The sequence below is a fragment of the Dendropsophus ebraccatus genome, chromosome 11 (genome assembly GCF_027789765.1).
Source record: "Dendropsophus ebraccatus isolate aDenEbr1 chromosome 11, aDenEbr1.pat, whole genome shotgun sequence".
NCBI lineage: Eukaryota > Metazoa > Chordata > Amphibia > Anura > Hylidae > Dendropsophus > Dendropsophus ebraccatus.
In genome coordinates, this window is record NC_091464.1 from 57,388,373 (window position 1) to 57,404,735 (window position 16,363).

Here is a 16,363-nt window from a genome sequence, read left to right on the forward strand (position 1 = left end):
AGGTATACAGGACCTCCAATAACTATATACTACATGTATACAGGACCCCCCAAACTATATACTACAAGTATACAGGCCCCCCAAACTATATAGTACAGGTATACAGGACCCTCAAACTATATACTACAGGTATACAGGACCCCCAAAACTATACACTACAGGTATACAGGACCCCCAAAACTATACACTACAGGTTTACTGGACCCCCCAAACTATACACTGCATGCATACAGGACCATTACCAACTATATACTACAGGTATACAGGACCCCCAAAACTATACACTACAGGTATACTGGCCCCCCAAACTATACACTGCATGCATACAGGACCATTACCAACTATGTACTAGAGGTATATAGGACCTCCATTAACTATATACTAAAGGTATACAGGACCTCCAAACTATACGCTACAGGTATACAGGACCCCCAAAACTATACACTACAGGTATACAGGACCCCCAATCAGGTATACAGGACCTCCAATAACTATATACTACATGTATACAGGACCCCCAAACAGGTATACAGGACCTCCATTAACTATATACTACATGCATACAGGACCCCCCAAACTATATACTACAAGTATACAGGCCCCCCAAACTATATAGTACAGGTATACAGGACCCTCAAACTATATACTACAGGTATACAGGACCCCCAAAACTATACACTACAGGTTTACAGGACCCCCAAAACTGTACACTACAGGTATACTGGACCCCCCCAAACTATACACTGCCTGCATACAGGACCATTACCAACTATATACTACAGGTATACAGGACCCCCCAAACTATACACTACAGGTATACAGGACCACCAAAACTATACACTACAGGTAAACAGGACCCCAAACAGGTATACAGGACCTCCATCAACTGTATACTACAGGTAAACAGGACCCCCCAAACTATATATTACAGGTATACAGGACCCCCAAAACCCGACACTGCAGGTATACAGGACCCAAAACTGCAAAATTATGCACTACAGGTATACAGGACCCCCAAACAGGTACACAGGACCTCCATCAACTACATAGTACAGGTATACAGGACCCCCAAAACAATACACTACAGATATACAGTACCCCCAAAACTATATACTACAGGTATACAGGACCCCCCCAAACTATACACTCCAGGTAAACAAGACCCCCCAAACTATACACTACTGGTATACAGGACCCCCCAAACAGGTATACAGGACCTCCATCAACTATATACTACAGGTATACCGAACCCCTCCAACTATACACTACAGGTTTACACAAATTCCACTGAATTAACTCATATGAAACAATATCTTACTTCCCTGTTAAGCACCATTTGCAATGACAATAAACAAGGCCCAAGGATGATCATTGCAGGTGACGGCATAAATCTGGATTCTGCATTTTTTCCACATGGACAATTGTATGCAGCTGCTCCAGAGTTGTATCAGGTAAAAATCTTTATGTCAATGCACCTGGCAATAACACTGCCAATGTTGTATAAAATCAGGCTGTATATAACACTGCCAATGCTGTATATAACCAGGCTGTATATAACACTGCCAATGTTGTATATAACCACACTGTATATAGCACTGCCAATGTTGTATATAACCAGGCTGTATATTACACTGCCAATGTTGTAGATAACCAGGCTGTATATAGCACTGCCAATGTTGTATATAACCAGGCTGTATATAACACTGCCAATGTTGTATATAACCAGGCTGTAAATAACACTGCCAATGTTATATATAACCAGGCTCTGTATAACACTGCCAATGTTGCATATAACCAGGCTGTATAGTACACTGCCAATGTTGTAGATAACCAGGCTGTATATAACACTGCCAATGTTGTAGATAACCAGGCTGTATATAACACTGCCAATGTTGTAGATAACCAGGCTGTATATAACATTGTCAATGCTGAATATAACCAGGCTGTATACAACACTGCCAATGTTGTATATAACCAGGCTCTGTATAACACTGCCAGTGTTGTATATAAACAGGCTCTGTATATAACACTGCCAATGTTGTATATAAGCAGGCTTTGTATACAACACTGCCAATGTTGTATATAACCAGGCTCTGTATATAACACTGCCAATGTTGTATATAAACAAGCTCTGTATAGTCTGATCACATGAGATGTTAGTTTGGCTTTTAGGATGTTTAAAGTTTTTAGTTTATTTTTAATATGTATAAGCTTCAATTTACATAAACAGTGCAGAACTGTAGGGTATACAGAGTAAATAGGGGTATATAGGGCTTCTGGTGGTTTCCCCCTAAACAAAAAAAACAAGGGCATAGATTGGCCTCCTGGGCACCCTTGGAATAAATCTAATTAACAGACTGACACTTTACACCCGGGCAGCGCCGGGTACATTTTCTAGTAGGATATATAAATGTTTTCCAGGACTGCCTAGGGCTACATCCAACTTCTTCAGCAACCGGTAATCAAATGTTGAACGATCGGACTTGAGCATACTCCAGTTGCTCATCTCTATTATTTATTAACCAATAATGCTTTAAAGCAGAAGTCTGGCGGAATATTTTTATTAAAGTATTGCCCCCCAAAAGTTATACAAATCACCAATATACACTTATTACAGGAAATGCTAACTGGGTTGCGTGCTGAGAGGTATATAAAAGAATCAGTAGAGCAGAGAGGAGGATGTCATGAGAGTCCCAACCCAAGTAGTACTGTGCTTTGCTGGGATGTTGGAGGTAGAAATAGAAGAATACTTGAGGAGAGAGAGAATACTTGTGCCTGTGTTTTGACTCTTTGGTCTTCATACCACCTATTGCCCTACCAGTGTCGGGGGACTCATCCTAGTGGGTGACACAAGCCCCAGACCTTGTTACCTGGGATGAGCGGAATGCTGAGGGTTCCCTGCTTACACCGCGCTGCGAGATAGAGTTCATAGGCTTCTAGCAACTTTGCTCTATCCAGATCAGTTTCTTTACTTTTCTTTGTGTATACTGTCCTGCACTGTGTCTCTCCTTGTCCATAGCGTGGGTTAAAATGATCTCCGACTTGTCCTCTCTAGTGAAGGGTGTAACACTGCATAGTGTTGAGTGGAGTTACTTGAGAAGAAACTGTAGTTTGCGTCCTGTCTCTACAGAGTCTAGTGACAAAAGACACTACACTTCCTCTACTCATGTGACTTCCTATCTACAGCCCCTATAAGGTGTGCTGTGAATGGGTGAAGAGTGCATATGTGAGAAGTAAAGATAGAAATGATAGGATAGAAGATGGGTGTACTCTCATTGGCCTACAGATCCATGTGACATACAAATAAATAATAACCCTTTCAATACTACAGATGTGCAATAACTAAGTACACATACAACAGCGACAGCTAGTGGCGAAACTTTAACACTACTACATCACCACTTACATCCAAAAAGTACAGGCTTTTGCAAAGGGTGTAACCAATAGCAACACCCATGGTGGGACACCATAGATAGATAGATAGATAGATAGATAGATAGATAGATAGATAGATAGATAGACACTGTTGCTATAGACTGAAACTCTTGGTGAATATTCTCCATTAGCCGATCCTCCGTCTTCTAATCACTCGGGTTCCCGTTCATAGTCACAAGTGTCCAGATCTTCACAGATCATCTCAAAGCACTCTGTAGGTGGGTCCCTGTCCACAGACCGGTCACAGGACATCTTAGGGTGATGCTTTGTGACCGGCACTGCAGTCCTTGAAGGGGGCACATAATTTACCTGTAAGAAATGTCACAGCATTTAATCAATAGGTTGCTGTAAGCTGCTTACACTGTAGGACGTAGGAGTACAAAGCACTCTACCCTTATATACAGGCTTTAGATAACAGAAAGCACAAAGGAAGTAACTGCATGGAGTATTGTCTCCTGAGATTCCCTCTGTGTATTTTTAGCAGCAGATATATAGTATTTCTTTCTAATTTGTTACTATTTTCCTATTGTAAATTTGTTAATATCAATTTTCAGAGGGCCCAGGCCCAGGTAGAACCACTTTGGAGAGCTGGTCTGCGTCCTTCCTCCACAGAATCTCGACTAAGACTCCTCCTTCATCCAAGGGACTAACTTCCTATCCAGCGTGTAAGACGCGCTGTGGTTGGGTGGAAAGAGTGCAACAGAAGAGCAGAAGGAGAAGAGGTGATAGGACAGAAGAAAGTAAAGATCCTACTGGCTCACAGATTCTGGTACACACAAACACAATAACCCTTTGTGACACTTCAGCTGTGTAGCTTTCACACTTCAATATATAACATAGCGACATCTAGTGGTCATCTTTAAATACTACTTTGACTGCAATAAGACCACAAAAACTACAGACTCTTACGAAGGGTGTGAACAACAGTAACACCCCTAGTGGGACACCACATATGTACCTGTGTAACCTTTCACTGTAATCCTGTCTGTGGTGATACAGAAGAGACTGTTGAAATCTTTTCTCTACAGAACATAAGCTTGTTATTAGGCTTAGTGGCTACAGGAAAAACTGCAAGATTTGAGAATTGCTTTATAATAGTAAAATGTAAAAAATTGAAAAAATAGTTTAAAATATATAAATTTAACACAATAAACCTGATTTTACCCTTTCCTGACCCATTGCATACAGTTATAGCATGGGTCAAGTGAGGGAGTATAGCACGAGCTTGTGAGGTAAGCCCACACCATACTCAGCAGGTGTCATCTGCTAACTGCAGCCAAGACCCATAATGACTGACATTGAAGATGACTCTGATGCCGGTCATTTAACTCTTTAGATGCCTCAACCAAAAGAGATCACAGCATCTAAACAGTTTTGATGGCACAGTGTCTCAATTAGCTTCCCAGGTCCTAGTGTCTGCAATGACTAATCTGCTGGTATAGTCAGCATGTGTTATGGCAAGCTGTACTAGCAGAGTGCCGATCTAATAGATCAGTTTGTAATGTGTTACAAGAAGATGTGTGGCAACCTGTCCCACCCTCTGCATTTTATGCTGTTTATGTGTATACAGATAATGATCATATCGTGTACAAGCATACCTAGAAAATCATGATCAGCTATAACACAATGGGTAATATAACCCCTTACCTTTCTACGTCCTGGTTTGCAGTTGGAAATCTTGTTGCCAACTGAATGAGAGAACAAATATATGCATTAGATGGACCTACAACAATATGAATGAGGGGCAAATCTACAGTTTTAGCCTTTACTAGGTCCTGTGGCAGCATATTCCATAAAGAAATGGGATGAAGTGGGACTGGTCCTGTCCAGGGATGATAGGGTAAGGTGGCAGGAACCAGTAAGTAGACCCCATTTTGGTTTTGTTATGGGGTCCCTGTTCTGTGTGCCCACATGCTCATGAACACATCCAGGGGCATGATTTCGGTCACATACGTGCAATATGTGGTTTGAGACCCTGACCAGCTGATAAGGAGGTCCCACTGTTATTACCAAAATCATCACATGAATAATAGAGGATATGTTCTAAAACAATAGATCCAGCTGATAAGGAGATCCCACTGTTATTACCAAAATCATCACATGAATAATAGAGGATATGTTCTAAAATAATAGATCCAGCTGATAAGGAGATCCCACTGTTATTACCAAAATCATCACATGAATAATAGAGGATATGTTCTAAAATAATAGATCCAGCTGATAAGGAGGTCCCACTGTTATTACCAAAATCATCACATGAATAATAGAGGATATGTTCTAAAATAATAGATCCAGCTGATAAGGAGATCCCACTGTTATTACCAAAATCATCACATGAATGATAGAGGATATGTTCTAAAATAATAAATCTTAGCCTGGTAAATCTCCCAGTGATCTATCTCCTCTGTTCCCCACTGGTCCTTGTTACTTGCCTATGGCATAGGTAAGGAAACTGAGGCTGAGCTGCACCTATGTAAAACTGACAATGATGAAATGACAGCTCCTCACAAACAATTCCGATATCATTGTGCTGATCAACAAGATCCCTCATGACTGTGCAGCCATCAGACCACTTAAAGGCGGGCGCTAAGTGGCTGGTCCTCGCATTGACATTCATGGATTATCCACAGGATCCTAAAAAGGGGAACACATCTAAATCTATTTAGTGTAAAACAGTAAAAAAAAAAACTAAGAAAAAAATGTATAAGTTATAGTAAATCCAACTGAAACTAATGGTATAGGTGACATCCCCCAAGCCTATACTAGCAATGTTGAGGTAAATGTGCATTGACGGATTACTTGTGAATTTTACGTGCTGAAATTTACCTGGCAAGATTACAGCACCAGCAAAGTAGATGCGATTTCTGAAATCTCATCTACACACAGTGGACATTTTTATGACTGGAATTGACCTGCAGTGTGGATTTTGTCAATTTATGTTGCGGATTTGGTGCAGATTTTCTTATTGGTTTCAAGGGTAGAAATCTGCACTAAATTTCTGCAGCAAATCCACAATAAAAGATGAACCAGGGGGATTCTTCATGCAAATTTGCTTCCCCCTTTTTGTACAAGAAATTCATCTGGTGTGCATTTACCTTAAAAGGGAATGTGTCATCAGAAAATTATGATGATATGGAGGAGGTGACTGGAAAGGGCTCTGTGCAGTATTACAGTGAAACCAGGAGATAGAGGAGACAATAGATGAAGCTCACAGCTCAGCCTCCTTCTTCTTGTGGAATGACCTGTTCTAAGCTCTAGAAACATTACCCATTCATGTCAATGGGACAGCTCCTGTCTATTGCTGCTTTTATTGTAGCCTATGTCCATGGGGCTTGCTGTAAAGCATATCACTAAGTACTATTAAAAAAAAAAACAGCTCAGGCAAGATGGGACCTGGGGCTCTAGAGCTCAGTTATCAGTGATGACTACCTGTGATTTACCTGTGACTTGACGCAGCTGACAGTATATCCACATGTAAAACACAATGGTTATTGACAGCGGAATTGCTATAGAGAAGTATGCGATCCATGTTTTGCTAGTGTCCCGAATTACACACTCTGAGGGAAAGAGGAGGAAATACAGTTAGACAAATTTGTTATCTGGTTATAGTAAACAAGCAGAGGTTTAGTGTAAAGTATTGAAGAGGAGGGACAGAGCAGCAACCTGAGCCCCTGATGAGACAGGAAGCGGCTGCTCTATCTTAAAGGGGTTGTCTGGCCAAGGCAGTACATCTCAAAATTATATACATAATGGTATGGCTTGTGGAAGATGCTGCTCTGGACAGTTCCTGTCATGGACAGTGATGTCAGAAGAGAGCATTGTGTCCGACTAAAAAAGAAAACAACATTTCCTGCAGGACGCACAGCAGCTAATAGGTATGGGAAGACTTGAGAATTTTAAATAGAAGTAAATTACAAATCTATATAAATTTCTGAAACCAGTTGATTTGAAGGAAAAAGATTTTCGCTGAACAGCCCCTTTAAAGCAGCGAAGTAATTTCTATAATACAATGACCTCTAGTGGTGAAAATAAACCATTCACTTTCTTGCACAGAGTAGTTTGCATTCTGTTGTTTGTACACTCCCTTACTTCTTTCTGTAAAGAAAAGCTGATGCTAAACAGTGACCTTACTCTCTTACAACTCCGTCGGTATGGAGCGGATTTCACAGGATGGACATCGCAATGTTATTGTTTTCCAGGTGTTCTTGTCTCAGATAATTTCGGTGCACACTGCATAACCTGCATAACTTCTAATGCAATTTATACCAAAATTGAAGGGGCTGAGGGCATTTTTGCTACTGCCATACAATTAGTAGTGGTGGCACAAGGTACTATACTTCAGCATTGTCCCATTCATCTATTCATGTGGTCACATGACCCTAAGGACCTTAAATAGGTAATTACCTATAACATTAAGTTTTTATGTTAAACATATTTTTCTAATTTTCCATCATACTGTCTACATTATAAAATAATCCTGAAATTTTACAGTTTTTATTCAGGCCACTGGGATTAAAACTAAGCTGAGATTTCCTGTTCGGTGTGTGATGATAAGGAGGAAGCTACTAGGAAGTCATCTGTACAATACAACATTACAATAAAAGGTGACATCAGTGGATAGAAAAGACAACAGATGAAGCTCACAGCTCAGCCTCCCCCTCCCGGTGGATTAACCTTTGCATGGTCCCAGAGGTAAGAAAACATGCTTACAAATGTGTCCCATACAAAGACAAAATATCTGGATGTTCATTGTGTTTATGTCACCGTTGCTGGTAAAAGCAGCTCAGGCAAGATGACAGCTGCCACAAGTATGTCCAAACAATTTAAAAAAATTGCAATCAGAAAATGAAAACAAATAAAAATTATCTGCATCTAACCAATAGAAGAACATCTAGGCCATTAATCTCCTTTAAAGCACTTTAGGGTAAACCAGCCATCCCTATATACTGTATAGAACATCTTACCATGTGGACAAGTTACATTGACTCTAATGAGATTCCCGGTTATCCGCTGTTCACCAAAGTCTGCTGAGCATCTATAGTATCCGGTGTCGTTTCTATGTGCCGGTACGAACTTTAAGACATACACATCTCTTTCCCACTGAAAAAAAACTCTCGGTCCAGTTGTTAAAGCCTGGCAGACGTCTTCTGTTTGTATCCTGCACCAGGTCATGCTGGGTAATTCTTCAGAACAGGAGCGGGCCGGACATCTTAATATTAACGCTTGGCCTTCTGTGGTGCTGGGCTGCGGGTTTGGTGGAGTATGTAGGGATGGTACACAGGAAGATCTATGTCCTATACAGAAAAAAATAAAAACTCCTAGACTCTTAAAATAAAAACTAATCCCTAATAACTAATCCAGTTATAAATTGTTTAAGTTTAACTCTGTGTAAGATTGTGACGTTTCACAAGGTTTTACCCAACAACGCCTGGCAGTACATGCTGCAAGGGTATCCATCCCCACAGTCCTCTCTATGCTCTGAAAGGGAGAATTGTCTAGACAGAAAAAGGAATTGCTGTGCAAAGACTCTCCTGACAGCACTGGTCTCCCTGTAGACCTCATCCATCCATCCCAGAGACTGTATGACCTCAGTGCCTTTTGTTGTAAGGAGTTTATGTGGTATGGATTTGTACAGAAGATTTTCAGAAGTACTATCCTGTTTGCAAGTTTTCTATGTGTCTAGTTTGACTTTTTTGTACATACAGATCACCATGTAGAATATCCCTTTAAAATAAGTAAGACCAGACAATAATTAACCCTTAGACTTACGATTCCCGCGACTGGTAGTAAAGGTCAGAGGCAATAAAGCAAGAATCCCAAGAGATACCATCCACATTGCTGCAACACAAGTGTCCAGGCTGGTATGTGTTGCATCTTGAGGAGCTGGTGCAGGTTCTTGCAGCTTTCTACCGACCCCAGGTTTTGTTTTTACTGATGTGGGTCTGTAAATGTAGAATGAGCTTCTGCTTTCTCCAGCCCAGATGTGGCCTATGATCTATCTATAGAGATTCTCTGTCATCTTATTCCTGTTTGTGGAAACAACAAAAGGTGCAGTCACACAGAATATTACCAAGCAATTTTTGCAAAATGGAATATATAGGTGGAGTGCAGCAAATTTACTGTGGGTATTTTTGCATTTTTTTACTTGATGTCCAAATGTGAGCCACAGTGCCCAATAAGAGTGCCAATTACAGTGCACTAAGACAATGCTAACCATAGTGCTTTATAGGAGGTTACTATACCCTATCATTTAGAGTCCCAGTACAGGTGATCCACCACCTGGGTAAAGTATCTCTGGCAGGTATCGTACTAAGGGGATGAAGGTGTTTTTTTTTACTTTTCCCCACTAGATGTCACACTTTTCCTTTACACTGTCTGTATGAGCACAGCTTAAAGAGTCACTGTCGTATTTTTTTTTTTTGCAGAAATCAATAGTCCAGGCGATTTTAAGAAACTTTGTAATTGGGTTTATTAGCCAAATCTGCCATTATCTGCATGTAAAAAGCCTTTTCCCAGGTCCCCCCCTCCTTCCTCTTTTTCATCCACTCTGAAAAATCTGAAAATTGTGACTTGTTGCAGGAGACGTCCCCTGTCTGTTCAAGGGAGAGGGGAGGGGGGAGGAGGAAGGAGGGAGTTAGCCGGCAGCAGAAAGCAGATAACAGAGGATTACAGGCACGGAGCTGGGTGACAGCTGTAATCCGAGCTCAGACAGGTCACTGGTCCTTGTCACAAGAGATATCCTGTGAGGGATTTGTAGATTAACTCTTTGTTGTCCTGTTTTGGTCTTTTCTTTAGCTCTCTCCATAGGAGAACAATGAAGACAGGGGGGAGAGCTTCAAACTGATTTTTCATGATAAAAATGCATTTTTCGGATAATAAACCCAATTACAAAGTTTCTTAAAATCCCCTGGACTATTGATTTCTGCAAAAAAAAATTTCACGACAGTGACACTTTAAGGGAATGTGTTAACTGTTGCTGCTGTTTGTTCCCTCTTCTAGCTGTAACATCACAATGTCTCCATAAAAGAGCAATAACAGTACTCCACAGTACTGCCCAATACCAGAGCATCCCATATGTCCCCTAATAGTACAAGTTATTATGTAATATACCAATGTCAACCACAGTGCCCCAAAGTAGTGCCATTTTAAGCTCTCAAATGGCAGGTGATCTCCTATGCCCCATAAAAGTGCCAATTACTATGTAGTATACCAAAGTCAGTGCCCCATATTAGTGCTACTCTAAGTTCCCCAATTGGGGCCTGTGCACACTGAGCAAAAGAGGCAGAATTTATTAACGGTGTCCGTACAGCGGATTCCACTTGTCATTCTGCCAGTCCTATTGCTTAAATGGGATTTCTCTTGCACCTCTGCTCTCCACTTGTAAATTTTGCCTCTTTTGCTCAGTGTCCGGATTAACATTGGCCTCATAACAGTGCCAATTACTGCAAAGTAAACCACACTTTTCCCCTTTGATCTATTCCCAGTTCCCCAAAAAAAGAACATCCCCAATGGCCTATAGGATCCCTAATGCACCATAAGGCTATGTTTGAACAATGATTTTTAACAGAAACATTATTCGATACTCAAAACCACACCCATTATTTTGGGTATCAAATAACGACTGTTGTTTAACATACTATGGCGGCCATCATTACAATGACGGACGCTGGTACATTATTCTAGGTTATGTTTGATATAGTCACTTTTTCACACCCTTTTGGTTGTGGCTATTTTAAAGTTCCATTCAAAATTGTGCAAACTACAGAGAGAGGATGGGGGGGAAAAAACTATATGTAAACAGCATAAAATAACAGTCCTATCCTAGTGCTATTTCCAGTTCCCAGTAACAGAGCAAGGACAAAACTTAAAGCTTTTGGCCCCAAAAATTACCTTTGAATCATAACAAGCCCCTTATAATTCACTGTGCATATTAAGGAAGGTGCCAAGTCTTGGATGGACCTGCACTCTCTGCTCTCCCTCCAAGTAATTGTGGCAGTGAAGTAATACCTAAGTTTTGCCACATAATGTCGTTATTGTATATAACTGTACTTATGTTTTGTACAGCTGCAGGTAACCAAAGGGTTATTGTTTGTTGTGATCTGCACACCAATGAGGACCTTCTCTTCTTCTCTACCTATCTCTAAGCTTCTTTCTTTCTGAGGGGACATAACACCTCCTGTAGGAAGTTGTCACATGGGGAGAGGAAGCATAAACCCACTTTTGGTTAGTCTTAGCCTGGTCAGTACAGAGGGGATGCAAGACAAGTTGGTCCCTGCCGTCGTGCAGCTGGCCCCTGGCTCTGCCAGGTCCCCACTCCGGAGCTAGTCAGTTTTCGTCTTGTCTTGGTCTTAGGTTCCTGTGTAGAGCAGATGCTCATGGGAGACTCAGACAACAGTTTCTTAAACGCAGCACTTCTACACACCATGCAGTGCTAAACTACTCCAGGGAGAGGACAAGTCAGAGAAACCCCAACCTATGCAGAGAACAAGTCTAAAGGTGCAGGACGGTATCCTATAGCAGAGGAACTGATCCAGATAGAGCAAAGTTGCTAGAAGCCTATGTACTCTATCTCGAAGCGCAGGTGTAACCAGGTATATTGGCCACCTTGCTCAACTCAGGTAAGAAGGTCTGGGGCTTGTGTCACTCTCATAGGATGGGTCACCCAACACTGGTGGGAAAGCAGGTGGTACACGACAGTTAAGGTCGAAACACGAGCACAGGTAAACGTCTACTTTCAAGGCTTCAGTATTCTACTACTTCTTCTTCTTGTAAAGTTCTGGCAGAGTACACTTCTACCCTGGGTTGGGACTCTCAGCACACACTCCTCTCCCCTACTCTAAACTTGAAGCACAAACTGTTCTCCACTGTTCTGGACTCTCAGAGTAAACTCCTCTCTACTGTTCACACCTCTTCTACTCTGAAAGTCCTCGGTACAGCTTTTGTCTTATCAAGTCTACAGTCCGCTATCAGCTATTGTACAAATTGTTTCCTCAGTAAAGAAGATCTATTTATGCTAATGGGACTTAGTGGTTATTGTTTGATCACCTACACAACAGACACCACATCCTTGGGTCATCTCCCCTTTCTGTGGGTGACGGTACCGATAGTCTGGTAGGATCATAACTCCACTCTGGACTACCATGATAAGCACCCAAAGGACCCTCTCACAGCCCGGCAGGTCACCAACCACAGCGGAAAGGGTATAGCTAGCCACTTTAAACTAAAAGCAGGTTTGCCTCCATACCTGTATGCCCACCTGGCACTGGCATCACAACACTGTTCCATCTGGCTGAGCTGTATCTCGACCACCTACTATAGCAGTGGCGTCACACGTTACCACCTAACAAGTGACCAGTCATACACACATCAGCATAAGCCAATAGTCCACCACACAGGTATCGTGTGTATCACCTTTGCAAATCATGTCCTATCATGCAATAGTGGATACTATTGTGCAGCTCTGCATTCAAGGTTGTAATCTCGGTGTCTTAGTTATTATCGGGGGTAAAGTCTAGTACATTATGTCCTGTATTATGCTAATGAAAAACATAAACAACTTCTTATGTATATCAAAGTCTCTTCCACTGTATAACCTGAAGTATCAAACTCCCAAGTATAAGTATAATACAAGCCATCACAATGGCCTACAGAGGAGCTGCCCCTTATAGTGGTGTCTCATGTACAGTATTTCCTGTAAAGTAGCAAGTATAGCAACACTTATGTGTCCTGGTAGAAAAATCATACACTGACTGCCACAGGGATTCTGTATCAGGTCATTGGTAGAATTTCAAAAACAACTGAACCACTAGGGAAAATAAAATTCATTAGACCACCAAGTAGTAAGCAGTGGATGTACCACTGACCACCAGGGATCAGGCTCAGTATTACACAAGATTACAGAACAGGCCATCGGATCAGGAATTATATAACTAGAAAATATAATTGGGAGTCAGTCCTTAAAACCAGTCATTAAATTCTTTGGCTCATACGATGATTATAAAGTTCATTGACCCATCAAAGATTATAAAGGCCACTGACCACCAGGAGTAAACAGATGTCATACCACTAACCACGAGAAGTCATTCTAGGTATATTATCCCTAAAGTATACAGCACAGACCATAATGAAAGCATAAAGAATACAGTGACATTTACAATCTGCTGTGTATGCACGGATTCTTTATCATCCTTTGATATGAGGGTATAATACTCCAATTTTAAAGGTCAGGAATTTGTTTTTATCTGCAGAGTCTTTATCATCTGGGGATCAAGTCTTCTATACTATGACAATTATGCATGTAAATATCCAGCATACACGTACAGCACTGTAAAGTGAGTCACAACCATGACGGAGTTTGGCATTCACTTAAATCGGGTTGAGCTGTAATACCAGACACAGCCATGGATAGGAGTGGTGCTGTTTCAAGGAGTGAAAACCTAATTTTCTTATCCTAGACAAGCCCTTTAACTCAATTTCTAACACCCGAGTGTACTGGGATTTCTATACCCTTCCATGACCCTTAGGTCTATTCTCTACCACCATGTTTTTATGGTGCCCGTGAGAGGTATGGGTGGGGTCATCCAGGGCAGTAGAGGGTAGCAGTTCCTCTTAAAGGACTATACTCACCGTTAGGTGCAATAGGATTCTCTAATGCAGGTCATATGGCTAAACCACACAGCATTGACTTCAGACAGACATAAGAGTCCTTGCACAGCTATATGCCCTTCTGTATCAGAGCTGACTTAGGGCCCTATTCCACCGGACGATTATCATTTGCATAGTCGTTAACGATCTCAAACGACCGCTATTGCGAAAGACCTGAAAACGTTCACTCATTTCCATGGAACGATAATCGTTACTTATAATCGTAATTGCAATCGTTTTTTCTTCGCTATTTCTTCGCTATTGCGTTCATATCTACTGCGAACGACCGAACAACGTCTTATTCTAAGCGAACGATTTGTGAACGTTTTGCGAATGAGCAACGATAAAAATAGGTCCAGGTCTTATAAAGCGATCAACGATTTCTCGTTCGGTCATTAATCGTTAACTGCATTTCAACCGAACGATTATCGTTTAGATTCGAACGATTTAACGATAAACTGAACGATAATCGTCCGGTGGAATAGGGCCCTTAGGTTAGGTTAACAACTGGATGTAGAGTTACTGGCCGAGCCTGGGCTTGTACAAAAGTACTTGTATACACTGCAGCAATTGGTTCCAACCCAAGAAAAAGGGTGGGGCCCTGAAGATGTCTTCCTCAGAACACTCTTCCAGTAGAAGCTGGCTTGAGGGGAGGTCATGTGACCAATGTTCCATGCATCCTTTACATGTAATACACAATAAGAAAATAGACTAATGTGCTGATCTCCAGCATAGCTCATGAGTCAAATGCTGAAATGGCAGCATGACAGACAATTTTACAAATCATATGTTAGACATTACCAAGACAATTGTTCTGACAATTGGAGAGATTCCTCAGTTACACAACGACGCTAGATTACAGCAGCTGGGACATGGGTACCAGGGCACTTCATTCCTGTCCTTACCCAAGATAGAAGCCCTATATTGGTAGCAAACATACACCCATATCTCAGCTGCCTGGACCCCTGCTGATAAGCCTAGGGTTACTAGATTTAGGAGAGCCCCGGAAATGTCATTGTGTATAACATAAGTCATTGCTGTTTTTGCTGTATCAGCCGCTCTCATGTTACACAACTGTTCTGGTAGCCCTGGCCATAAAAGTGCACCTGACGCATTAATCTGTGTAACCCTGGGCAGGATGAATTATTAGGAAATAACAACTTAGGGTGTGATAAAAGAACAAGAAAGATCAGCGAGTTTTGCTTTTTCTTATCACGCATGGACACATCTATGGTATGTAAAGAATTTACAAATAACACGTACTGGGCAGAACTAAGACAAGTGCTGAAGCAAGAAACCAGAGTGTCAGTGGTCATTACCCTGTACCCCAAGTGTCAGTACATTCTGTATGCAACCAAGCCTGTGAAGGGGAGGGGGGAGCATGCATACACATATGACCCCTTGAATTTCACAGGTGCTCCACGCAGTGTGTGAACTATGTGTGGACCACACTCACATCCAATCTCATAGCTGTAGGTATGCCCCCACCCCCCATAATAGTTTTAGGTATCGCACTGTAGGTAATCCCCCTGTTCATAAGCTCTCCCCCAGTAAATAGCATATGTTAGGCATCTCCCCTAGTATCCACAATAGATCGTGCCCCCCATGGTAGGCATCTCCCCTGGTATTCCCCCCCCCCTTAGTAGATAGTGTCCCCACTCTGTGGCAGTTCTCCAGGGCTTCCCTCCTTGCTCTTGAAATGTACGACTAACATCATTTGTGTGCCGGAGCACTGTGGGGGGGTGGGAGCAGTGCTACCTGCGGCCTCAATAGTGATCAGCATGGGAGGGAGCCAGTGGCACAGTATTTAACTGCAAACGCTCGTCAGGAGATCTTGCAGTTAAAGGGACATTTGCAGCACTGAGAAGACCTGCTTTGCCACCTGGTGTTGCAAATGATAATGGCTCAGGGGTCCCAGTGAATTGCAGGGCCACCAGGCCTCCTGCTGTGACAGCCACTATGGTTGCTATGACGGTAATTATGCCCCTGCCTGTAAGTGTCAGTGTGCCATTATCCTGTCCCCCAAATGTCAGGGTTTAATAATCCTGTACCCCAAGTATCAGCATGTCATTATCCTGTACCCCAAGTATCAGCGTGTCATTATCCTGTACCCCAAGTGACAGTGTGGTGTCCCACCCCGGGTGTTGCTATTGGTTACACCCCTCACAAAAGTCTGTACTTATTGTAAGTGGTGATGTAGTAGTAATAGCGTTTCGCCACAAGATGCCGCTGTTGTAAGTCTATGCACTTAGTTGCCGCACAGCTGAAGTATGGAAAGGGATAT

The 16,363-nt window shown here is 41.9% G+C and overlaps 1 protein-coding gene across 1 annotated transcript; it reads right to left on the bottom strand.

The window, feature by feature from the left end:
• Nucleotides 1–3,585: 3,585 nt before the first annotated feature.
• Nucleotides 3,586–12,767, bottom strand: LOC138767407 (B- and T-lymphocyte attenuator-like). Its single transcript, XM_069944908.1, has 6 exons — nucleotides 12,680–12,767; nucleotides 9,205–9,461; nucleotides 8,400–8,729; nucleotides 6,876–6,992; nucleotides 5,083–5,123; nucleotides 3,586–3,744 (listed from the first exon to the last, which is right to left on the bottom strand). The coding sequence occupies exons 2-6, from the start codon at nucleotides 9,269–9,271 to the stop codon at nucleotides 3,586–3,588; spliced, it is 714 nt and encodes a 237-aa protein (XP_069801009.1). The 5' UTR covers nucleotides 9,272–9,461; nucleotides 12,680–12,767.
• Nucleotides 12,768–16,363: the final 3,596 nt, after the last annotated feature.

Bases quoted from the DNA above. Each gene is read 5' to 3' on its own strand.
- LOC138767407 (XM_069944908.1), bottom strand. From the start codon at position 9,271: ATGTGGATGGTATCTCTTGGGATTCTTGCTTTATTGCCTCTGACCTTT. The intron at 6,993-8,399 runs GTAAGATGTTCT...TCTTTCCCTCAG, and splicing joins CAATGTAACTTGTCCACATG to AGTGTGTAATTCGGGACACT. The intron at 3,745-5,082 runs GTAAGGGGTTAT...CATTTCTTACAG, and splicing joins GCAAACCAGGACGTAGAAAG to GTAAATTATGTGCCCCCTTC.